Source organism: Bidens hawaiensis, unplaced genomic scaffold (assembly GCF_021521415.1).
Source record: "Bidens hawaiensis isolate Kalapana, Puna unplaced genomic scaffold, B.hawaiensis_p1.1 tig00000055_1, whole genome shotgun sequence".
Classification (NCBI taxonomy): Eukaryota; Viridiplantae; Streptophyta; class Magnoliopsida; order Asterales; family Asteraceae; genus Bidens; species Bidens hawaiensis.
Window position 1 is genome coordinate 155,220 of NW_027491016.1, and position 16,387 is coordinate 171,606.

General features: G+C 37.6%; 1 protein-coding gene and 1 pseudogene across 2 annotated transcripts; one reads left to right on the forward strand and one right to left on the reverse strand.

Annotated features, from left to right (window-relative positions):
* Positions 1 to 23: 23 nt before the first annotated feature.
* Positions 24 to 9,031, forward strand: LOC143547168 (xanthine dehydrogenase 1-like; annotated as a pseudogene). The gene is made up of 13 exons (XR_013137735.1): positions 24 to 147; positions 1,377 to 1,476; positions 2,891 to 2,999; positions 3,088 to 4,821; positions 5,601 to 5,915; positions 5,984 to 6,223; positions 6,304 to 6,588; positions 6,667 to 6,888; positions 6,967 to 7,128; positions 7,201 to 7,335; positions 8,194 to 8,430; positions 8,519 to 8,692; positions 8,770 to 9,031. The product of XR_013137735.1 is annotated as a xanthine dehydrogenase 1-like (transcript).
* Positions 9,032 to 9,813: 782 nt separating this feature from the next.
* Positions 9,814 to 11,115, reverse strand: LOC143618926 (uncharacterized). Its single transcript, XM_077091007.1, has one exon. The coding sequence runs from the start codon at positions 11,113 to 11,115 to the stop codon at positions 9,814 to 9,816; it is 1,302 nt and encodes a 433-aa protein (XP_076947122.1).
* Positions 11,116 to 16,387: the final 5,272 nt, after the last annotated feature.

The window sequence follows — 16,387 nt, forward strand, 5'->3', positions numbered from 1 at the left end:
ATCGTCAAAATCACACACGTATTATGGGATCGTTGAAGACTGATGATGAGCTACAAGAATCAAATGAAGCTGTGTTGTACGTTAATGGAGTCCGTAACGTTCTGCCTGACGGTTTAGCTCACTTAACACTGCTCGAGTATCTCAGAGGTATAACTATAACTATAAACTATCAATAACCTACCTCATTACTTTTATTATTTTCATCAGTTTTCTGTTATCTATATATAGCAATCACATCATGTTCACATCAATTTTATGAATCTGTTACTAAGTGATGCTACTGGTAGTATAGTATATATGATTACTTGTCTTGCTTGACTTCTAATTGGATGTTTGTTGCTTGCTTCATTTGTTGGCACTAATTTAGGTTTTTTTTTTTTTTTTTGAAAGTTTGTCCCCAATTTGTATGTATATGTGATTACTTTGCTTCTAAACAATAGCAGCATAATTTTGATTATTTGGATTCTGATTCATCAGTTTTGTGCTATCTGTATTTAGTGGTCTCGTTATGTTGACATCAGAACTACGAATCGGTTTCTAATTTTAGTTTGTGAGATTTGTGATCGGATGTTCATAATTTGTTGTTGATGGAAATTGATGCCTACTGGTAGTATATATGATTACTTGTGTTACTTGACTTCTAATTGGATGTTTGTTTGCTTGATTTGTTGGCACTTATTTAGGTTTTTTAAATTTTATTTTTTTTTTATTTTTTTTAGGTTTGTCCCCAATATGTATGCATATGTGATTAGTTTTGCTTCTAAACAATAGCATCATAACTTTGATTATTAAATTTTAATTATTTTGATTATTTGGATTCTGATTCATCAGTTTTGTGCTATCTGTATTTAGTGATTTCTTTATGTTGACGTCAGAACTACAAATCCGTTTCTAATTTAGTTCGTGAGATTGGTGATCGGACGGTCATAATTTGTTGGAGATAGTATTAGTAGTATTAGGTTTGTTTAGATGGAAATTGATGTTACTGGTAGGTATATGTTTACTTCTAAGTTCTAATTGGATGTTTGTTTGCTTGATTTGTTGTTGCTAAATTAGGGTTTTTTTTTTTCAATTTTCTTAATGATCTTAAAAATGTGTCCCCATATTTATACATATAAGTGATTAGTTTTGCTAGGGGTGAGCATGAACCGGGTAAGACCCTGAACCGATCAGACCTGGGCTATTTATAACAGGGTCAGTCTTGAGAATACAATTAAACGGGTCTGGGTCGGGTCTCAGGGGTCTGACCTGTTTGCTCACCCGAAGTTTTGCTACTAAACGATCTTAAAATTTTGTCCCCGAATTTATACGAGTACGTGATTAGTTTTGCTACTAAATGATCTGACTACTTTTTTGTTATTATTGTGGTGATACAGATGCAGGTTTAACAGGGACTAAGTTAGGTTGTGGCGAAGGCGGTTGTGGGGCGTGCACTGTTATGGTGTCTTACTTTGATCAAAATTCTAACAAATGCGTGTGAGTCTCCCTCTCTTTCTCTCTATATGTATTTGTATGTGTGTGTGTGCTTTGTGACAAAGTTTGAGGATTTAACTATGGTTAATTATTATTAGGGTTATGTAATTTATAACACAATTGTTAAGACAATATGACTCGACACAAAGTTAAATGGATTGGCGTTTATGGTAAATGAGTTCTGATAAAAAAATGGGTCAAGACGTTTATGGCGCGATTAAAAGCGTGCCACAAGGGGTTCGACCCATTAGGTTAATAGGCTGACACGGCGCATTTTTGACCACCCGCTTATCAAAATGGCATTGTCTTTATATAGCATTATTGGTGATTAAATATGGCTTTAATTTTTGGTAACTTTTAATTTATAGTGTTAGTTGTTATATTATTGCTTAACCGTGTTTAGTTAGTCACATGGTCATGCCAAAGAGTGGGTTAAACGTGTCGTCTCACTCGTGTTATTAAACTGCTCATGTTACTCGTTTTAAGGTGCATGTAACTGGCTTATTAGACTTGTCCGTGTTAGTGTTTAAGAAAATAACAAGTTTGGTTAAACATGTCGCCTTAAATGGTGTTTAATCGACACATCTTGCTCTACTGTTAATTTATACTAACAAAACAACTACCAATCCTAAATCAGAATCAATTTGGTTTTCCATGAAAATAGGAACCAAACCTTTTAGTTTATTTACTAAGGTAGCGTTTGGTATGCAGCAATGACAGTAGGAATGGAATGATTCATTACGTGTGAATGAAAAAAGTGGTGTTTGGTTGCTCAATGGAATGGAATCACCCATTACACATGGAATCCCATTCCATCAAAACCATTCCTTCCCACCCCCCTTCATTTTTTTTTCATTCCATTCCCCCTTCACCCTACTTTCTCAACAACATCACCACCTAACAACCACCACCACTACCATTGGCACCACCACCAACTCCGCCGACACCACCGTCGCCGCCACCACCATTTTCGTCGCCGGAGCTACCACCGTCATCATTGTCGGGTTTTTTTTTTGTTTTTTTTTTTGGTTAAAAAGTATTTTGAGATAAGAGTGTTTTTATTATTTCTATTTCATTTCTATAATTTTTTTGGATACCAAACAATAAAAATAAATAATTGATTTCATTCCTATAGGTTAACCAAACAAGACAAAGGAATGGTAATGATCCATTTCATTCCTTTGTCCATTCCATTCCTTCTCCCATTCCATTCCCCCTTCATTCCATTACCGCCAACCAAACATACCCTAAGTCTGTAAAAAAAAAAAAAAAAAGAGAAACAGCAGCCTCTTGTGTTGACTTTAACAATAAGGTCTGTGAATTAAATTTGAAAGCCTCCACTCAACACAGGTAGGATCCTTTTTTGGTTTGTTTTCTTGTTTCAATGGTCATATTATTTTTTTTCTATTTTTATCAGGCACCAAGCAATTAATGCTTGCTTGGCCCCACTATATTCTGTTGAAGGAATGCATGTAATCACAGTTGAGGGTGTAGGCAATCGAAAATTCGGCTTGCATCCGGTTCAGGTACGTTTTCTTTATTCTCGTTTTGTGGGTCCCACCTTCATTTTCAACTTATTTATAACATGATCATAGCATAACGGAATATATACAGGAATCATTAGCAAGCCGCCACGGGTCACAATGTGGATTTTGTACACCTGGATTTATCATGTCTATGTATGCATTATTAAGGTCTAATAAAACACCACCTACTGAAGAGCAAATCGAAGAAAGCCTTGCAGGAAATTTATGTCGGTGCACCGGTTATCGACCGATTCTCGATGCCTTTCGAGTGTTTGCAAAAAGCAATGATTTGTTATACACAAGTGGTTCTTGTTCTCTTACATCACAAGAATCTAACAATGGTGAGTTTATTTGCCCTTCAACTGGCAAACCCTGTTCTTGTGGGCCCAACAAAGAACCCGTTGAACAAGGATATAAACCCGTTTCTTATAATGAAATTGATGGTAGTTCATATACAAACAAAGAAATCATATTTCCACCACAGTTTTTAATGAGGAAATCAAGTTATTTAAGTTTAACTGGATTTGGTGGTATCAAATGGTACAGACCGTTATTGTTAAAACACGTATTGGAGTTAAAGTCAAAGTATCCCGATGCAAAGTTAGTTGTAGGAAACACGGAATTAGGAATCGAAACTAGGTTAAAGAAAATTCACTACCCGGTTTTCATCTCTGCTACCCACGTACCAGAACTTAATACTTTGACCATTGACCACAATGGCATTGAGATCGGTGCTGGTGTAAGGCTCTCCGAGCTTCAAAAGTTTTTGAAACAAGTTGTTGAACAACGTCCGGTTCACGAAACATCATCTTGTAAGGCTATTATTGAACAGATAAAGTGGTTTGCGGGTACTCAAATTAGAAATGTTGCATCGGTTGGTGGGAATATATGCACCGCGAGCCCAATATCAGACTTGAATCCACTTTGGATGGCAGCAAGAGCAGAATTTAAAGTTGTTGATTGTAAAGGAACCATTAGAACAGTTTTGGCAGCAAATTTCTTTTTGGGTTATAGAAAAGTGGATATGAGGAATGATGAGATTCTGTTATCAGTTTTTCTTCCGTGGACTCGTGAGTTTGAGTATGTTAAAGAGTTTAAACAGGCTCATAGACGGGATGATGATATTGCACTTGTGAATAGTGGAATGCGTGTTTTTCTTGAAAAAAAGGAGAAAAATTGGATTGTTTCTGATGCGTGTGTTGTGTATGGTGGTGTTGCTCCTGTTTCGTTATCGGTTTTAAAAACAAACGATTATTTGATTGGGAAAACATGGAATAAGGAGTTTTTGAAGAACTCTTTAGAAATCTTGAAGCAGGATGTTGTGATTTCAGAAGATGCGCCAGGCGGCATGGTGGAGTTTCGAAAGTCTTTGACTTTAAGTTTCTTTTTCAAGTTCTTTTTGTGGGTGTCTCATCAAATGGACGGTCAAGATTCGTTTAATGAATCTGTACCTGCATCACATTTATCAGCCGTGGAGTCGTTTACCCGTCCATCGGTAATGGGTAGCCAAGATTATGCAATTACAAAGCAGGGGACTGCTGTGGGGTCCCCTGAGGTTCATATGTCAGCAAGACTTCAGGTAACCGGAGAGGCTGAGTATACAGATGACACCCCAATGCCACCTGGCGGTTTACATGCTGCTTTGATATTGAGTAAAAAGCCTCATGCTCGATTACTTTCAATTGATGATTCTGGTGCCAGGTCATCACCTGGCTTTGCTGGCATCTCTTTTGCTAAAGATATCCCGGGTGATAATTTTACTGGTCCGGTTGTTGAAGATGAGGAAGTTTTTGTTTCTGAGATTGTCACTTGTGTTGGCCAGGTACATAATTCCCGTACTGTATTGTTAAATATGATCAATATATGTTGTTACAAGCATATGTTAATTTTTGAAATAAAACAGTTGAGGTTTTATATATTTTGAAGAGAAAGTTGCGCAAATGGTCCCTGTGTTTTGACCAAATTGCAAGTTTGGTCCCCAGATTTTTAAATTACGAACTTAACCCAAGCATTTGCTAGAGGATGAATGATGCAAGCCGGATTCGAGATCGGCGATCTCCCAATGATTTAATATACAATAATAAAAATAAGATCATGTACTTCAATTTTCTGTGTTTCATTTAAACGGAATCAGCCTTTAAATAGGCTTACAAATGCATATATGAAAACATATATGGAGGTGAGGGTTTGATTGAAAGTGGGATCATGGATAAGCTGAGGAATTGAAAAAAACTACTAGTCATAATAACAAGTTAAAAACAAACGTGAAAATAGGAAATATGGCTGCAGCTTCTTTGGATCATCATGGTGGGTAGTTGGGTTATGTCGGTAAAATTGATGTCTTGTGCATTTCATGTGAGGGTAACTGTGTCTTTTCAAGTTGATATTTGTGGTTCTGGAGTTTTAAAGAGTTATTTTATAAAACACAATTACCCTCTCATGACATCACTTTCCTGTTAAAAACTATCTGGGTTTAACGGTGGGGACTAAACGTGCAACCCTTTCACAAATGTTAAAAACTGTTTGTACAATTTTCTATATTTCGAATTTTTGTTACATACTAGGTGACCTTGGTAGCTCTTTACACCCAAATTTATGCAGGTTATAGGAGTAGTTGTAGCCGACACTCACGAAAACGCAAAACTTGCAGCAAGAAAAGTGGTTATCGAGTATGAAGATCTGCCAGCTGTATTATCCATAGAGGATGCAGTCAAGCTCAAAAGTTTCCATCCAAATTCTCATAGGTGTTTAACTAAAGGGTCAGTTGACCTCGGTTTTCAGTCAAACCAATGCCATAAAATCATTGAGGGTGAGGTTCATATTGGTGGTCAAGAACACTTCTATTTGTAGCCGCAGAGTACCTTTGTTTGGACCATGGATGGTGGCCATGAGGTTCACATGATTTCATCAACTCAGGTATACAGCAAACGCTTGTAATATGTTTTTACACCAATTTCTTATCATATGTTTTTACTTGTATCTAGGCACCACAAAAGCACCAAAAGTATGTGGCACACGTGCTCGGTCTTCCAATGTCAAAAGTGGTTTGCAAAGTGAAACGAATCGGTGGTGGATTTGGTGGGAAAGAGACCCGCTCAGCTTTCTTTGCTGCGGTTGCTTCTGTACCAGCATACATGTTAAATTGTCCTGTTAAACTCACATTAGATAGAGATGTAGATATGCAAGTAACCGGTCAGCGACACAGCTTTCTTGGAAAATACAAGGTATAGTTTCAAAATTTAGGTTCTATATTGACTGGTCAAGGTTATGATGTGACTAAACTGGTGACATAATAATAAATTAGGTCGGGTTCACGAATGAAGGGAAGGTGCTTGCATTAGATCTTGAAGTCTATAACAATGCAGGGAATTCACTTGATCTATCTTTAGTGATACTTGAGCGTGCAATGTATCACTCGGATAATGTTTATGAGATTCCAAACGTTAGAATTAGCGGAAACGTTTGTTTCACTAATTATCCTAGCAATACGGCCTTCAGAGGGTTCGGTGGGCCCCAAGGCATGCTTATAACCGAGAATTGGATTCAAAGAATAGCCATGGAAGTTAACAAAAGCCCAGAAGAAATCAGAGTATGCATTAGAATTCAAAGCAATATGTGCTATTGTTATTATTATATATTGTTACTAAAAGGTATGATTCTGTTTTAGGAAATTAATTTCATTAATGAAGGCTCAATATTACACTACGGTCAACAAATTCAAGACTGTACTTTGCATCGGCTTTGGGATGAACTCAAGAAATCCTGCAACTTTTCGAAAGTTAGAAGTGAAGTTGAAGATTTTAATCTTCATAACCGATGGAAGAAACGTGGAGTTGCTATAATTCCAACTAAATTTGGCATTTCTTTTACAACCAAGTTCATGAATCAGGTGACAAAATGCCATTTTTGGTCCTTTTATGCATACATATTTAAACACTCAAATAACTAATTATCTCATTGACTGCAGGCAGGTGCACTGGTTCAAGTGTATACAGATGGAACCGTGTTGGTTACACATGGTGGTGTTGAAATGGGCCAGGGTTTACATACAAAAGTGGCCCAAATTGCTGCTTCCGCGTTTGATATTCCTCTTAGTTCAGTTTTTATTTCCGAGACAAGTACTGACAAGGTAATTAATAATAATATTACTTTTAAATGCTACACTCTTCATACTTTTCTTGATGGCTCGATCTGTCATTAGGTCCCTAATGCATCTCCAACAGCAGCTTCTGCTAGTTCTGATATGTATGGGGCTGCAGTTTTGGATGCTTGTAACCAAATCAAAGCAAGAATGGAACCAATTGCAGCTTTGAATAAACATACTTCTTTTGTTGAGGTACATTAATCACACTTCATTAGTTTATTTATGAATAAATTACAGAAAACGTCTTTTTTCATACCTACTTGCATGTTTGGTCCTTTGTCTTCATTAAGTACGTTAGACATCTTTTGTGTAAGTGTTTTGTGATAAATTAGGTCCTTTACGCCAACTGAAGTAAACCTTTTCTATTAAGTCATGGCAGTTTGATCTTTTTACCCCTAAAGGACTATTTATGTAATTTTAAAACTATTGATCTTCTCATGATTTAATTAGTTTATTTATGCATTTTTATGATTGTTTGTGTGTGTGTATATACTTTTTTATGTAACATAATATATGTTATTTAATTATATTTATCATAGTTATATATCATAATTGTTATTATTATATAAATATATCTTTAACTCATTAATTACAGAAAACAGATTTTTGATATTTACAACCGTAAGCGTATATACTTTTAGCTTTAATATTTTCTTTACAAGATATTGTTATATAATTCTATATATTTCTCTACACGCTTGTTATTGCAAAAATTTTATAACGAACAAACACCAACAATAAAATATGTTCACTTAAGTATTAGTGTTCGTTCTTCTATTCGGTTAAATGCCAACAAATTAACATGTACAAACTTCCATTGGTGTTCGTCCGTTTTATTTACAACCCTATCTTATATAGTTTTAAATTTAATATTTTTTTGACAGACTATACTTTATATATATTTATAATTTTTATTAACAAAATAAAACCAAAAAGAGAATTCTTTGGTTTAGGTGTTTGTGTTTTGTTCGTTTACTCAGTTAATCTTAATCTTAAACCAAAAAGAGATTTCATTAGTTCATTTGTTGATAGTATTTATTTATTTTGCAGTTGGTAAATGCATGCTACTTTGAGCGAGTAGATCTCTCTGCACACGGGTTTCACATAGTTCCCGACATAGGTTTCGACTGGAAAACTGGAAAAGGTCACCCGTTCAGGTATTTCACATACGGAGCTGCGTTTGCTGAGGTGGAAATCGACACGTTGACTGGGGATTTCCACACGAGGGCTGCTGATGTCATCTTGGACCTTGGATTCTCCATCAATCCAGCCATTGATGTCGGACAGGTGCATATTCGTTTCAGCTAGTTCTGTTCCTCAATCATCTAATTTTGGCTACAGTTTAATAATGTTATTTTTGCATATTTGTTTACAGATTGAAGGCGCATTTGTGCAAGGCATGGGATGGGTGGCTCTGGAAGAGCTGAAATGGGGTGATAAAGCTCACAAATGGGTCCCACCTGGTTGCTTGTTCACTTCCGGTCCTGGAAATTATAAAATTCCATCTGTCAATGATGTTCCTTTCAAATTCAAGGTTTCTCTATTGAAGGTATATATAAGTATATGACAATTTTGTAAAACATGCAAGAAACACAAATCAATAATATTTGTTAATTTGTATTACAGGATGCACCGAATGACAAGGCTATACATTCATCAAAAGCTGTTGGTGAACCGCCATTCTTTCTGGCATCATCTGTGTTCTTTGCCATAAAAGATGCAATAATAGCTGCAAGAGCCGAATCAGGGCATCATGGTTGGTTTCCTCTTGATAATCCTGCAACTCCTGAACGGATACGGATGGCTTGTGCTGATGAGTTTACTGCACCGTTTGTGAAATCTGATTTCCGACCCAAACTCAGTGTTTAGCGAGTGTTCAACCAAGTTCACGTGTTGGAGAATTTGTTGATCATGTATGTACATTGGACAGATTGTATAGTTGTTTAATGTTGATGTTAAACAGCCATCCTTTGCAGAACTCTTTGAACTTGTTAAATGTTAAAAGATAATTGATGACTGTTTATATTTTGACTTTTAATCCAAACATTGCAATAATTTTCATATTTATTATTATGACAAATCTGTGTGTGTTGATTTGGCTATTTTCCAAATTTCCAAGTTATAATTACAATAATCTTCATTTCAATATATTTTCAAAATAATTGTAACGTTTACTATTAATTTGTCTTCAAACATTTACATTTGATTCTTAAATGGTGTATAAAAAGGGAAAATAAAAAGAGCAGGGCTGACAATTCTTAACACTACAAAAATATTGGTCTATGGTAGATTCAATTAAATAAGTTTATTAACATATTTAAAACTATAACAAAATTATAAAGTCAAGCTTTTTATGACGTTTAACCAACATATATTACAACTTGTTTGAATCATTTAGATAAACAAGTTACAGTTTTTATAACTAAGGAGTGAAATGCCATTCTAATATATTGTTTGCATTAACTTAGCAGTAAGAAGGAAATTAAAGATTATGAACAAATTAAGTGTTTCAGAAAATAATGATAACAAATTAAGGTGATGGCATGTTTGGGCCTTAACAAATCACAAATACGACTGAACAAGAATGATGCAAAGAAATAAATTGTTTCAGAAGAAGACATGTAACAAGTTAACCTTGTCACATTATGCTTGATTGAAGATGTGTGTGCTTTAATAATATTGTCTTGGTGGCGGTGGAGACTTATAATAGTAAACCGAAGGAGAAGGGGACTTTACTGATGGATGTGGTGACATGTCTTTGTAGGCAGGTGGTGGGGATGGTGAAGGTGGAGGAGGAGATTTGTAAATATAGGGAGGTGGTGGTGAAGGTGAAGGTGGAGGGAGAGACTTGTAGATGTATGGAGGTGGTGGAGACGGTGATGGTGGAGGAGGAGACTTGTAGATGTAAGGAGGTGGTGGGGATGGTGAAGGTGGTGGGGGAGACTTGTAGATGTAAGGAGGTGACAGGGATGGTGATGGAGGAGGTGGAGACTTGTATATGTAAGGAGGTGGCGAGGATGGTGATGGCTGGGGTGGAGACTTGTAGATGTAAGGAGGTGGTGGGGATGGTGATGGCGGGGGAGGAGACTTATAGATGTATGGCGGTGGTGGGGATGGAGATGGTGGAGGGGAAGACTTGTAGACATATGGAGGTGGTGGGGACGGTGATGGAGGAGGTGGAGACTTGTAGACGTATGGAGGTGGCGGGGACGGTGACGGTGGAGGGGGAGACTTGTAGACGTATGGTGGTGGAGGGGACGGCGGAGGGGGAGACTTGTAGACGTATGGTGGTGGTGGGGATGGAGATGGTGGAGGGGGAGACTTGTAAACATATGGAGGTGGAGGTGGTGGTGATGGTGATGGAGGAGGTGGAGACTTGTAGATGTAAGGAGGCGGTAGGGATGGAGATGGTGGAGGGGGAGACTTGTAAACATATGGAGGTGGTGGTGATGGTGATGGAGGAGGTGGAGACTTGTAGATGTAAGGAGGCGGTAGGGATGGAGATGGTGGAGGGGGAGACTTGTACACATAAGGAGGTGGTGGGAACGGTGATGGAGGGGGTGGAGACTTGTAAACATAAGGAGGTGGTGGAGACGGTGATAGAGGAGGTGGAGACTTGTAAACATAAGGAGGTGTTGGGGTCGGTGATGGAGGGGGTGGAGACTTATACACATAAGGAGGTGGTGGGGATGGTGATGACGGCGGTGGAGACTTATAAGCATACGGAGGGGGTGGGGAGGGTGATGGAGGAGGTGGAGACTTGTATAAATACGAAGGTGGTGGTGGTGACTTGTAGATATACGAAGGAGAAGGCCACGTTTGCTTCACCGGTGGCGGAGACTTAGAAACATCATAATGTTGAGGTTCATAACCATAAGGATTGTCAGCAATGACTACACGAGTAGCAACCAACAAGAAAACAAAAGCATACAAAGGTTGAGGCCAATCCCTCAACACCCCAACACTTCCCATGCTAGACTCTTTTCCTTTACAAGGCTAAAGATTGTGTTTGCGTTGAAATGCTTTGATAGAACCCTTTTTACAGAACTAAATGGTCAACACTTGTTTTTTAATTAATACCACAAGCCAACACAATATTGTTTTAATTTGCTTGCGGGGGATATGATTATTGATTAGTGGTTTCCCACTCAGTGCTCTTCAATTTATTTATGAGTAATAAACAAATAAGTCAAAGATGTCTCACATCTAGAAATGGCAAGAGTTGGTGAATGCCTTACTTTAATTGTAATCCATATATATGGCTTTATAATGTTTTTAATCGAGTAAAAACACTAAATATTTTAATGCATTTGCAACTTCGTTAACAATCATTATACGATGTTTGGATTTTATACAACTAAAATGCTGTCTATTTTATTTTATATTAAAGATGCTAGATATATAACGGGTAACTTGAAAGATTATTGGTAACCAAATTTTAAAGATGTTTTAATTTAAGTTGCTTAAGTTCTAAATTTTAGTTAAATTATAGGTTTAACATATTTTTTAGTATTTTCTTTTTAATGACGAATTTTTATTAACCTTTTTTTTATGTTGATGTGGAGTGGTGAGGTGGATGATGTGTTGTAAAACACACTTATTTTTCGCGCCTTTTATCTATGTATTATATTATATTTTATGTGTTTTAACTTGTTTTATATAGGTTTTACATAGTTTTTATTATCTTGTAGGTTTTGGGTGAAACAAAGAAAGAAACCGAGCTTTTCGAGGAGCTTAATGGACTTTTACGCATACGATTTCAAGACCAAGCTCAAAGCCCGGCCCATATGCATCATGAAAAGCCCAAGACTACATTATATTATAACATAAAAAAAAAGAACCCTAACAGCCCCAGGTCCGATCGGACTCAGCAGCAAGAAAGAAAGAGGGAAAAAAGTTTTGTGGAGCTAGGGTTGGAGCTTGTGGCGGCTAGGGAAGGAAGAAGGACACAAGCACAAGCCTCGGGGACGTTTTTCATCGGTTTACATCAGCCGGGAGCAGCCCATATTCACTCCATATCCTTTCTTTTACACATTGTTCATACACTTTGATATTCTTGCTTAATTGTTGAATTTGTTTTGTAATTACTTGAGAGATTGAATTGTTTGTGATTAGAATTGATTATTGGACGATTGTTAAGATGATTGGTATGAGTTTTATGATGCTTTTAATGATTATTCATGGCTGTCCAAATATGATTAGAGGCTAAACTTGTTAGTTCTACCTAGGAATGATGATTATTGTTAGTGTTTGATGAGCTTGTTGGATTGTTTGATTAATAGACCTTAATTGTTATTGTAAAGTTTGATTTAGACATGGAATATGTTGTGTTTTAGGGCTGGAAATTTTGGTATTCATTGCATAAACTCCTTGCATTGGTTGATTAGTTTTGTATTGATTGATCGGTGTTTGTTTGATTCTAGACTTTGTGTTTAGGTTTTGTTTGCGGTAGGAGCAACCGTAGGGTTTTGTTGCATGAATTTGTGGTTAAAGTACAGCGGTTAGGCACCTTCTTAGAGACCAAGAGGTGATAAGAAGTTAGGGTTGTCTCATTGCCTTTGCATGCTAGAATAAGAATTGTGCAGAGCGAGTTCGTTTCTTGTTAGGTCTAGGTGTTTTGAGCGACTAGTTGATCTATTTTGGTTTAAGTTGAATTGTTCCTCTATCCTTGGTTGTGTAGTATTCATTGCCATTAGGGTCGAGTGTTGGTGAGACCGAGATGCGAGTCAACATTAGAACACGTTAGCAATTGTTTCCCGGTTTGGTCGTTTTAGTCGATTTTGAGTAGTTTAGGCTTGTTGAGTGAGACCGAAAGGTAATCCAGTGAGCCCGAGCGATCCTTAGTTGTGTCATCTTTACGGACCGGTGTCTTGAAGTCATTCAATCCATTAGCTTGTTAGGCCTACAGTTTGATTTAGACCTAGGTAGACGTTTTTCTCCATCCAAAGTTAATACAGTTAGTTTTTCGTTAAGTTTTCTATTTTAGGTAACTTTTGTCAGTCAGCCTAGTTTGTCCAGTTAAGTTGTTAAAAATAAAAAAATCAATTAAATATTATTCCTAGGTAGGTCTTATCTAGAGTTAGTGATCGTTAGTGTCACACCCCGACCAATGAAGGCGGAAACGTCGAGGCGCGACATGATTGCTCATTGCACAATGACACTATAAAGTTACAACATTTAAACAACTCATTTAAATCCATATCATCATAAATAACACAACACTTGTTCATAAAAAATGCCAAATAGATAGATAAACAAATAACTTGTTCTTTTATTTTCTAATATCCTAAAGCCAAGATAATAAGTTTCTTCAAGTAATCCAATCAAGCTAACATCAAACCTGTAACACTGCATAAAATAGAGTTTGTCAACACGAAGGTTGGTGAGCAATTTTCATAGTTTTGGACAATAAGTATATAGTATGAAATCCACAACTAGTATATGAAAACAATAAATAATAGCAACAATTTAGATAATAAAACCGTCAATAAGAATACATTGACGAACCGTCAATAAGAATACATTGACGACAATAATGAAATCGTCAATAAGAATACATTGACGACACCTTTGTATATGGGGATACCATATATACTCGGAATTACCGTATGATCATACTTTGATGAGGCTACCCGCCTTAGCATTCAAGAGGCTACCTGCCTTAGCATTCAAGAATTTGCACATAATCATGTAAAGCATATAACACCAAATCGAGCATTTATTTAAGTAAACATATACAATACGTGTTGTGGTTTAAGACTCAAGTATAAATCATTTGAATTTGAATAAGTATGCAATGCCACCCCCAAAACGAAAGATGGAAAACGGGGGATGAAAAAGTACTCATATTAACAAGTAACTTGAAAGATAGTGTCGTGAATAATCGGAGAGATCGGTTTAACGAGCAAGACCTATATTAAATGGGTCTTGTGTTAGTAGGTAGTCTTGGAAGGGTTTAAAATAAAATACATGACAAATAAAGTAAATAAATAAAGTTTAGGATTTAAAATGTAAATATTTGAGAAATTAAAGAAACGAGTTTTGTAAAATAAGTTTACTCGAAACCGGGTCTCGGTATTCTATTCATTAGTTTTTTTCTTTTTTTTTTACTCAACCTATGTTAAGTAATAATGTGGGTTAAAATGCGATATTGCAAAACCCTTGGTTATAAGAATACCAAAACGAGGTTTAAACGAGTGTTCGGGTTTGTCGGTTCGAGACTTGATAATTGACCAAGCTCACAGTTAACTTCCCAAAATAATAAATGTTATGAGATAACTCAATAAAATCAAAATAGACTTAACCAAGTATGTAGTTCTATTGTGAAGAACCTTAACGTTCGTTAAGCGAGTATATGACCTTATCGGTTCGAACTTGTTATAAGATCAAGTTGGTTACCGACATGCCAAGTATGTTTAGAAATTAACTAAAATTGATTTAAAATATAATCTTGAAGAAAAATATGAGTTTTGGTGGCTAAAAACACACTTGTGTGTCTTAAGCGAGTGAACTCGGTTTAGTTCAGTTTTTGGTTCGGTCCTTGACTTGGAATAAGACCGAGGATGGTTACCACATACCCAATTACCATGGAACTTGTAAAATAACTATAAAACAAATATTTAACATACAATTCATCATTTTGATAATATCGAAAGGTTCGGGATACAAAACGGGTCAGGTTTACATTAAGAATACAAGTATAAAATCACCCGAAATTGACAAATGTCACAGTTAGCGTCCTTACGTGTCCACGTGTTCGATACTCGGACTTCCTAGGTCTATACTACTTGCAATCGGTACAATTGGCGGTTGTGTGTGGTTTAGGATTTTCGTTTTATAATTAAATCTTAGTTGTGAGGGTCATTCTTTTAGACATATCCGACGCACACCAAGTTTTTGGCGCTGTTGCCGGGGACACGGTTTTAGGCGTTTTGAGAGTGACTCGAGTTAGGACTTACCTTGTGTGCTACTTGTAATTATTTTTGTCTTGTTTTGCTTATTTGTTAGAATAGTTTAGCTAATTTTATTTCTAATTATAGTTTTATGCGACAGACTCGATCTCGAGGACCACCCGACACTGAAGCATTTCCCGAGCGAGAGAGAGAGTTTTGTGAGAGACGTCGCATCATTTCACCATCTTCCACTTCTTTATATGTTGACTCCGACGATAGGGATAGGATCATGGGTGACAACCCACCACCGAGGAGGACAGTTGCAGACCGGGCCCGACCGGCCTATGCTGGCGCGAGAGCCAGCATCGCACCACCCGCCGTTGGAGTTAACATGAACTGGCAGATCCCGTCGAACATCCTGAATACCATTTCCCATTCTGCTCAGTTTCACGGGTTGCTTCACGAGAACCCGCATTCTCATCTTACTCGCATCGTGCGTATCTGCGACACTTTCCACGGGTTGCTTCACGAGAACCCGCATTCTCATCTTACTCGCATCGTGCGTATCTGCGACACTTTCCATCTTGCAGGCGTTTTCGAAGACGCCGTTAAGCTCAGCTTCTTTCCATTTTCACTCGCTGATCATGCGAGTCTGTGGCTCGAGTCCCTCCCACAGGGCTCCATAGCTACTTGGGCAGCCATGCAGACCCTATTTCTTGAGAAATACGATCCTCCGGCTAAGACCGCTCGTTTGCGTAACCAGATACATTCTTTTCAGATGGAGGATACCGAGAGTTTCTACGAGGCATGGGAGTGTTTTAAGAATCTGTTAGCGTTGTGCCCGAACCACGGCTTGCAAGATTGGGCGGTTGTCGAGAAGTTTTATAATGGAGTGATGTACGCGACGCAGAATATGCTCGACACGGCTGCGGGAGGAAATTTGCTGACAACGAAGGACCCGGATGAGTGTATCGCTTTGTTTAATGGGTTAGCTATAAGTGGATACCAGAGACCGCCCGCCAAGGGTGGTAAGACCGTCGATTCCATATCACGCGACATGTATTCGGTGGACACGACCACTGCACTCACGGCACAGGTGGAGGCGTTGGCGAAGATCAATAAGGACTTGCAGACGAAGAGCAAGTCGTGTGAGATTTGCAGAGGAGGGCATGACACCGTTCAGTGCCCAGTCAGTTCCCAGGAGGAGGCAGTAGACTATGTAGGCAATCCAAACCGAAATCAAAATTCTTTCAATTCTTCTAATTCGGGTTGGAGAGGCAATCAGAACTCCAACTGGAGGGGCGGCAATCAGTCCGGTTTTCAGCAGCGGTAGAGTCTATTCCAGGATGCGG

What these genes read in the sequence shown, in the direction of transcription:
- LOC143618926 (XM_077091007.1), bottom strand. Translation starts at nt 11,115, where the DNA reads ATGGGAAGTGTTGGGGTGTTGAGGGATTGGCCTCAACCTTTGTATGCT.